Source organism: Scleropages formosus, chromosome 21 (assembly GCF_900964775.1).
Source record: "Scleropages formosus chromosome 21, fSclFor1.1, whole genome shotgun sequence".
Taxonomy (NCBI): Eukaryota; Metazoa; Chordata; class Actinopteri; order Osteoglossiformes; family Osteoglossidae; genus Scleropages; species Scleropages formosus.
In genome coordinates this window covers 6384302-6393682 of record NC_041826.1, presented here as the reverse complement: position 1 = coordinate 6393682, position 9381 = coordinate 6384302, and the positions used below count along the sequence as shown (strand labels likewise).

Genomic DNA, 9381 nt, shown 5'->3' with positions numbered 1-9381 from the left:
GGTGGAGCAAGTGGTAGGTAACAAACTAGGTTTTCTTGAGACTTTCTTGTCTGCAGCTATGTCTCCTCTCAATGTCCATCCATCCATCCATCTTCCTCCGCTTATCCGGGACTGGGTCACGGAGGCAGTAGTCTAAGCAGAGCCCCCCAGACTTCCTTCTCCCCGCAAACCTCCTCCAGCTCCTCTGGGGGAACCCCAAGGCGTTCCCAGGCCAGCCGGGAGACATAGTCTCTCCAACGTGTCCTGGGTCTGCCCCGAGGCCTCCTCCCAGTGGGACAAGCCCGGAACACCTCCCTAGGGAGGCGTCCAGGAGGCATCCGGAACAGATGCCCGAGCCACCTCAACTGGCTCCTCTCGATGAGGAGGAGGAGGGGCTCTACTCCGAGCTCCTCCCGGGTGACTGAGCTCCTCACCCTATCCCTAAGGGTGCGCCCAGCCACTCTGCGGAGGAAACTCATTTCTGCCACTTGTATCCACGATCTCATTCTTTCGGTCATGATCCAGATGACCATAGGTGAGGGTAGGAACGTAGATCGACCGGTAAATTGAGAGCTTCGCCTTACGACTCAGCTCCTTCTTCACCACAACAGACCGGTACAATGACCGCATTACTTCTCTCAATGTAATGTATAAACTGTACTTTTGCTGAGATGTATGTCACTTTGGACAAAAGCGTCTGCTAAATGAATAGATGTAAATGTTTTCTTTCAGAAGGGATGGTAGGTGAATCCTGAATTTATACAATTACTGTAAGTAATCGAATTAATCCATCCTCAAATTGTCATTTCAGTGACAAATACTGTCTCACCTAGACATTCCAGCATTTATTAAGATTATGACACATCTGAAACCTTATCCCAATTCAGTATCTTATTTATGTCTTTATATCAAGCAATTTAAATGCCTAATTAGTTTATTTTGGCAGCCATTATTCTTTATGATTAAATATTATTTAATATTTCTTACAAAAAATTTGTTGTTTTTATTATTTACTTACAGAAGCTCACTCCCTTATGCCAACCTAATCTAACTGCATTTGTTACAGTTTCACGCATGTAAAGTATTATTTATAAAATAATCCACCTGCATATGTTGTCAAACTTTTAAAGTTTTATCACATGCCATTGATATCTACTGTGCAACACGGTAAAGAACGACACACACCCATTTCTGTGGCCACAAAATACCAAGTGTTGCTTGAGTCATACTTTATTAGGATTGTTTGTTTTCCCAGCTGTCATGCTATTTAGCCACACCAGAGTTAAATGAGTAATTTCACAAAACTGTAAGAGATGTTCACAATCATACTGAATGAGATCAATAAATAAAACAAATCACTAGGAAATAAAGTGCCTACTTAATATTTTAAACAGATTGTCACTGCCGACCACCGAACGGACAATCTCTTTTCAATAATCCACCCAAGTTCCCAAGTCTGACAAGCGCAAGGCAGAACATGTTTTATTCTTTTGCTAATTAAAAAACTTCCCAAATAAAATATTACAGCCCATTATTTGCACTTTAAACCATGCTTGGCACATTTGGCTTTCCCTGGGAGTGATCAGGTGCCCCAACGTGCAGTTGGATGGTGAAGCAATGGTGCACATGAACCCACTGGCACACAGGTGTGAAACCAATGGCACAGAGACACTCAGAGTGTGTGTGTGTGTGTGTGTGTGTGTGTGTGTGTGTGTGACATAGGAAGCAAGGGGCAGGTACAGTGTGACGGGTCCCGCTGCATTCTTCTTACCCGGCATGGATATGACACCCACAGCCTGACGAGGCTTGACCTCTTAGACATCATTAATATCATTAATTTTTATTGACTGGCTTCCCTACTCAAGGTGAAATTGCATGTAATGATGTAACACTATAATTTGTAATATTTATTATAGTACATTGTCTGGGTTAAGAAATACTGTAATAATGTATATTGCTTTACTAGGACACTAACCAAAGGTTGCAGAATTAGTGGTTTTACCACAGCTTTGTGTTTGATGTACATGCTGTTGCACATAAGAAACTATTAACCTTTTCAAACTGCATCACCATTATTGAGAAAAGGGCTCTATTATTATTATTCTCTCTCACTAAATAAAAAAAAACTGCTGAGCCTCTGACACAGTGCAGACGCATAGGTCCTCTCGTCATTTCACACAGATAAAATTAATAACATCTAGTAAGATATACATTTTCACTATGGGTGTTGCATTCCATATAAACCCTATTGATAAAGAGTTAAGAAGCAAAATTACATTCTTTAAGAATATAAACCATAAGAAAGCAGAAAGTGCAGTTCACCAAAAACGGAAAAAAGAAAACCAAAAACAAATTAAGTTTTAATCTATTTCTAAATGTCAGTGCTTAAGGATTGTAGGTAAAATATGTTGTCACATTTTGTCATTGTACATTCTACCATTCTCACATGTTGTCTAGAATTTAGAGGAATAAAAACTTTAGACACAATTTCAATACTATTTGAACAATAAAGCAAACAAACTAAATTTCATGTTTATTTTTTGTACATGTTATGAGTTAAATTCAAACTGCTAAAAAGCTTTAACCAATACAACTTATAATGTGCCTTATATAAACAATGCAACCATGCATTGCATATCCCAGACAGTTGGCACAGCCATGCTACGGAAAGCTAAACTAAATTAATAAATAAAATGAAGAAAAGAGTTTGTTACGTTACTTTTTCATTGATTTTCTAATGATCACTTGCGATAAATTAAAATTTCTACCTCCACATATAGTTCTTTCACACTTCTTACAAAAGACATGGGTTCAACTGTTGTAATGCAAGTCATGACATATCAAAAAATCACTTCATACTGTTCTTGGAACTGTAATATGAGCTAGAAGCATTGAGTAATCCATAGTGAAATGCAAAAAGGCCCACAAATTTATTACATAAATAAATTAACATTAATAAATTAACTCTGGATCATGGTACAGGATGACTTGGTGCTAAATGCTGGGAAAGACCCAAAATAAGGGTTTTTTATCTGATACTCTAGACCTGTGACATGAGTTTCTTTCATCTGGGACAAAACAGAGCCTTTGAGGATCTTTCTGCATCGTCTCACAGGTCTTCTGTACCTACAGCTGCCTTTGCTTTTAAATCCCTTAAAGCTGTGCTCACGCTTGTAATGAACATCTGCATGAGCATCATCTTCTCAGAAATTGGTGCAGAAGAAATAAACAGCAGCATTACTGTCAAAAATGTGTTCCATTAACTTGTTCTTCACATTATCTCCTAAACACAGTCCACTTCAGCAGTTTCATTCCGTGCACTGTTGTAATGTGATTTTGACAGACAGATGTCACCGCCAAGATGTTGCTTAGAAGCGCTACAAGATTAGCAAATACAGCCTTAAAAAGGTGAGATGAACATGTATTCCAAGAAGAATCTTCTTCAAGGGATGGTCTCTGCCCTTTGACAGCTAGTTTAAACTTCTGTCTTGAAATCCCCATTACAGAGGCTCCATTAGACATTGGTGGTCATGCTCTATCATGGATTTCATAATTTGGAAGTATTTCCAAATACTGTTATGTTGGGTTTGCGTCCTAAACCTTACATGTATTTGGTAGTGTGGAACAATGATATTTTGACCACGCTGCACTGAAATAATTGTTCTCATGATGTCTTTGGAACATACCACTGAGATTACATTCTCCATGAAACATCTGTTTCCCTTTTTATATAGATCTGATTTATTTGTCCTTCTCAACATCCTTACGACAGTACAAGATCGCCGAGGATTAAAGTCGTCATGCGCCTTTCAGACCACTTCACAAAATTTGTCAACCTTCTTGACTTCCACTTTATTCTGATAATTACTATAAAAATAACTATCAGTAATAAAAGGATATTACCAGGTTCACAAAGGCTAGAGGTAAAAGACAAATACTGTTACACATTTCTCCACAAAGTTCCCTACTTGGTTATGGGAAACACCACAAAATTAAACATTTACATTACAGTTTCAAAGACAATCTTAAAACTAATTCTCATAGTCCTAGATAAATGAGCTTCAGTAGAAAACCCTAATGAGTCTGTAGTCCCTAACCCTTCAGGCATTTCTCATTGTCAAAGACTGTTGAGATAAACTAGTTTCAAAAGATAAGGTCAAGGAGAAGAGACATAGTGGGGCCAGGATGACGTGTCCTGAACCATGAATTCCAGACCACTAAGCACGCCCTGTCAGGCCGTCCGTGAGGTAATCAATGGAAATCCACTCTACTTTTGTCCTGTCCCTGTGGTGTGGCCAGAGTGGTGGTTCCTTGAAACCAGGCCAGTGCTGGATTTGTGCAGGAATGCAGTTTTCCCATTGCAGCCATGCCCCAAAGAGGTGAAACCCCATGATGAGGTGCCCCCTCCATCCACATCACTGCTGGACTGGGGTGCCATTGAGGGCACCAGAATGGTCTTCTTCTGCTACCCTTTGCTCCTTGCCCATGGTTACAATCACTGGGTGACCGGTGTTGTAGGGGTGAAGGGAGTGGTAGGCATGACAGGTGTACTGGGCGTGACTGGCGTGGTTGGAGTAGTAGGTGTGCTCTGATATGAGCGCAGCAGGACCTTGTGTTTGGTGGCAACCTCTGATCTTCGACGCTGGTGCTCCACCAGGAACTCTTTCAGCCGTGTGGTTGTGAAAGTGAGCGTCTGCCTACGCAGCCTCATCAGGTAGGCATCCTGCAACCATGAATTGCTGAAGCAGTCCTTGATGGTTGGACGAGCCCTAGAAACCAACACAACCATCAAGAGTGGCCACAGGGGCTGCAGGTGGTGAGCACGGCACGTGTTAAACAGCAAGGTGACAGAGGAAACTCCTACTGTTGTATTAAGGCGATATGGGATTATCCATTAACCACAATAAACAGAGTAGAACATGAATGAAAGTGGACCCACCAGGGATAGGAGCACAGGATCTTCTTGAGGAAGAGAGAGGCACTCTGGGACACATTTTGGTAGAGCTTTGAGAGGTCAAACTTTGCTGCCAGAATTCTTGCTTCTGTATCTGCAGGGTTGGCCTCCAGGAAAGGCAACCTCCCACTGAGCCTGGACACAGATTCAAATATCCAGTGTAAAGCGAGATTTCACATATGAACTGGATTCATATTGGAATTTTTTCAAAGTGTTCCTACAGAAATGGTGTTAGAAGAGGTTTATCTTTGTGTCACACTGGAGTATCACATGAAATAAACTATTCTCTTACAATAAACATACACAGCTGTCAAGACATAAAAGGTGGAAACATCAGTACTACTGAAAAAGGACCAGTTAGGAGATTTCAGTTATTTTCCATTCTAATATGTGAGAAGGGGTTTGGATTTGAGTGTCTGAGTGAGAAGTACTCACATAATGTAGGTCAGAACACCCACACTCCAGATGTCCGCTGGGGGACCCACCACATCCCCTTTCACCATCTCAGGAGCTTTCAGAGCCATGGGAATTTTGTAGAGGATAAATTGACAGGAAAAGACATATCAGTTACAAACATATTTACCAAAGCAGTGAAAAACAACAATGCTGATGTACGATGTTGGCACAGATTTATAAGGAAAGTTATAAATGATTGACATGGTATTTACTCACATTTTCTATAAGGACCCACGTCACTGCTGTGAAGAAAGCCCTATTGTACAATTGGTCGGTATATAGCTGCTGACGACAATTGAAAAACTGAAGCATAAAAGCACTACTCACGCATGAACTCAGGTGTTCCCTGACGACGGCTGTACTGCTTCAGGAACAGCGGGTTGAAGTTTTGTGCACTGCCAAAGTCTATGATCTTAATCACATTATTGTAGGTGACCATGATGTTGTCAGGCTTAATGTCCAGGTGCAAGATACGGCGGCAGTGCAGGTAGTCCAGGCCGAGAAGGATCTGAGCGATGTAGTTAACGACATCGTCCTCGGAGTATCGAAACCTGGATGGGGCAATCAGAAGAGTCATATGTGTCCCCCTCTCACGTGAAAGAAATGAGCCTGAAGAGAAGTCAGCTGAAACAGTATATTCGGTCAACTCTCCGTTATCAGCAACCACTGGTGAAGGACGGGGTCACGATGGTCTAGAGCCTATCACGGACACTTAAGGCAGGGTTCACCCTGGACAGGACTCCAGTCCATAGCAGAGCAAATCAAATACACTTGTTCACATGTTTACTGACAAAAACACACACTACGAGTAATTTAGAGTCACCAATTCACCTGAAGCACACGCCTTTGGACTGTGGGAGGAAACCCACGTGAACATGGGGAGAGCATGCAAACTCTTCACAGACTGAGCTGGATTTAAAGCCACGTTCAAAACCCACAGCCAAGGAGCTGTGAGACACCAGGGTTATCCACTGCGAAACCGTGCGGTATAGAAAGAGCCAAAAACAGCAATATTATTGCACACGGCACATTAGACCGACTTTCGAAGGTCTAAATCTGTTGACCACTGGATATCGCAGGTCCAAATACACGACACGCATGTGACGCACAGATGCTGACCTGTCAACGAGACTGTAAAGGAGCTCCTTGCCCGAGCAGCACTCGGAGATTAATACCAGGTACCGCGGTGTGACGTAGGCCTCGTGTAGCGACATGATTTTTTCATGATGGAGGGACTTGAGGATGTCGTACTCCCGCAGAACCTCCTGCTTGTTCTCCGGCTCATACGGCACAATCTTGGCCATGAAAATGTTGCCGGTGGCATTCTCCTTGCACTCCCTGATCACTCCGAAACGGCCCCTTGCACGCAAAGATGGAACAGAACAATAACAATAACAATCTCGAAAAATCAAAAAAAGGATTATATCGAGGACTGCATTCAAGAATTTCCATGAATTTCATAGCAAAATTCTGGTGAATTATTGTACTTTGTGTGAGTACATTACATTTATTAATTTAAAGTGTCAATCTTAAAGTGTTACATTAGCCTTAACATATGAATCTATTTACAATAATTTACCAATTTATACAGCTGGGTAATTTTACTGGAGCAATTTAGACTAAATACTTTGCTCAACGGTACTAGACCTGGAGGCGGGATTCAAACCTGCATCATTTTGGGTTCAGCAGCTCTAACCACTGCACTACCAGCTGCCCCATGGCAGTATGTAAGATTAAAATTGGTTATTAAAGCCTGGTTATCAGTCTGATTAACTGAAGCAATGACTCAGTGTAATCCACTGCCATGGGTTCAAACTAAAGCCCCAAGGCTCACCTGGCTTTCTCATCCATGAACGTGTACGGCTTCTGAGGAACTCCTTGACGCAACGTTGTCTCGCCGGGCTTGCCAGATGGAGTCCTGCGCCCGGAGGGTGTCATACGTCCCGAAGGTGTGACACGCCCACTGGGGGTCATGCGAGAGGGCGTGTTCACGCCCTCACTGACAGGGCTCATGCTGGTCACCAACATCACAGGGGGTGAGATCGACTGGGTAGGTGTGGGGGTGCTGACTTGGGCTGTGGTGACTGGGACATATAGGGGGACGGGCGAGATGGGTTTGCCAATAGAAGGGGGAGGGGAGACTAGCGGAGGTGGGGAGATGGGAGGGGTTTGAGACGGAGGTGAAACGATATTGACAGGGCTCCTTGACTTGGGTAGAACTGTGGGAGGTGGGGGCTTGGTAGGTGTCACAGGGGAAGGCGTGACACTGATGTTGAGAGTGGTCTTGGCTTTTGTCGGGGCGGATGTCACTGACACAGGCGTCTTTATTTCCGTGATAGTGCGATGGGAGGTTACAGGGTGGCTCGGAAGGGGCAAAGGGGTAACAGTAGGAGGAGCTTTGGGAGAATGAGCAGGAAAAGCCAGTGCGGGCGCAGAGACAGCAGGACCAGCAGCCATGGATGGAGATGGAATGAGGACAGGTGGAGCAGGTTGAGATGGAGGAGAAGGCTGGGTTGAAGCTGTAGCAAAAGCTTTACTGGGCAAGACAGTGGGACCAGGCTTGATGGGAGGCACAGTCACTGACGAAGTCACAACTGGAGTGGAGGGGAACATCTTCATCTCAGCAGCAGGGGCTGCGAAATGAAAATGGTATGGTTTTTTGTGCTGGGTCACCTGTCGTCAAAGCTAAACCTGCCATGTGAGCATTTTGAGTGGAGACATGCATATTCATGAATGCAAAACAAAGAGAGCAAGCACACTTGACCACTCTGCACATCATTACCCAGTCCCTAGCCCTAGTTTGTACCTGTAGAATCGAGCACGACTTGCTCTGAGCAGTTACTGTAGGGCCCTTGACCGGCCTTGTTGGTGCAGACCACCCTGAACCTAATGGCTCCCCCTGCAGGCAGGTCTGTGACATTGTGGTAACAATCAGCCAAGCCCGTAGCTACGACGAACCAGTTTGCATCACCTGGGGACAAGAAAGGATGTCTTGCGTTTGTACATTTTACCGTGCTAGTCAGAGCTCTTCATAACATTGGTTTTAGCGCATCGCGTTGTTACAAATGTGAGGAACTGTTTTTCACAGGGCAGGGGTGCGGGGGTGCGGTGGCGCAGTGGGTTGGACCACAGTCCTGCTCTCTGGTGGGTCTGGGGTTCGAGTCCCGCTTGGGGTGCCTTGCGACAGACTGGCGTCCTGTCCTGGGTGTGTCCCCTCCCCCTCTGGCCTTATGCCCTGAGTTGCCGGGTAGGCTCCGGTTCCCCGCAACCCCGTATGGGATGAGCGGTTCTGCAAATGTGTGTGTTTTTCACAGGCTTTCGAGTCTCATGCAAAATTCCTGCAGATTTCATTGCTCTGAAAGCGATGAAGTACCAGCGCTCTGCAGGGGAGTAGATCCGACTTGTTTTTCATACTGTGTCCAGGAGGTGGCATAAAGAAGCTGGTCATCAGAATCTTTTTCAAGTTCATTTCTACCGCATTATGGCATTCGTGTATTATTTATACTGTGGAATTGTGACAATCATAATTGCGTTATTGTCATGAATTCTCGCCTTCATTTTTCCTAACACTAAGAGAATGTGGGGCTTTAGGACCTGAACAGATGGTGAAATCAGATGGGAACTTCTAGGGTCATTGCACAGGCATTTTAACGGTAATAGGAAGAGTAAAAATAGAGGACATGAGAAAAATGCCAAAGCATAAGGGTACGTGGTGAAGTTGGTGTGGCCGATACGGTGGGACTAGATTTGCAAATTACGATGGGCAGTGAACCTACGGTATTTTCTGAGTAAAACCACTAAAGCAGGAGGACATGAAGATTACTCACCCTCCATCTTCCTTTCCAGGCAATAGGTGCAGGGCGCTGGGGTTTTTGAGGGTTTCCACAAAACAAGGGCGGTGTTTTTATATCTCTGTGTAATCTCTGGGGTCCCGGGGGCTTCGGGAAGGCCTGGAGCATACAAACACCCACCACTATAGTTACATCAAAAGG

General features: G+C 44.1%; 1 protein-coding gene across 4 annotated transcripts in view; it reads right to left on the bottom strand.

Annotated features, from left to right (window-relative positions):
- Positions 1-1193: 1193 nt before the first annotated feature.
- LOC108924284 (striated muscle preferentially expressed protein kinase-like) overlaps positions 1194-9381 on the bottom strand; it is a 69016-nt gene continuing 60828 nt past the window's right edge. For all 4 annotated transcript variants that reach the window (XM_018735553.2, XM_018735554.2, XM_018735556.2 and 1 more), the window contains 8 exons: positions 9217-9339; positions 8196-8360; positions 7224-8022; positions 6509-6748; positions 5717-5940; positions 5369-5444; positions 4919-5068; positions 1194-4748 (listed from right to left, as the gene is read on the bottom strand). In XM_018735553.2, the coding sequence (XP_018591069.2) occupies positions 4475-4748; positions 4919-5068; positions 5369-5444; positions 5717-5940; positions 6509-6748; positions 7224-8022; positions 8196-8360; positions 9217-9339 (2051 nt within the window). In that variant the 3' untranslated portion in view covers positions 1194-4474. The remainder of the gene's footprint in view (positions 4749-4918; positions 5069-5368; positions 5445-5716; positions 5941-6508; positions 6749-7223; positions 8023-8195; positions 8361-9216; positions 9340-9381) is intronic.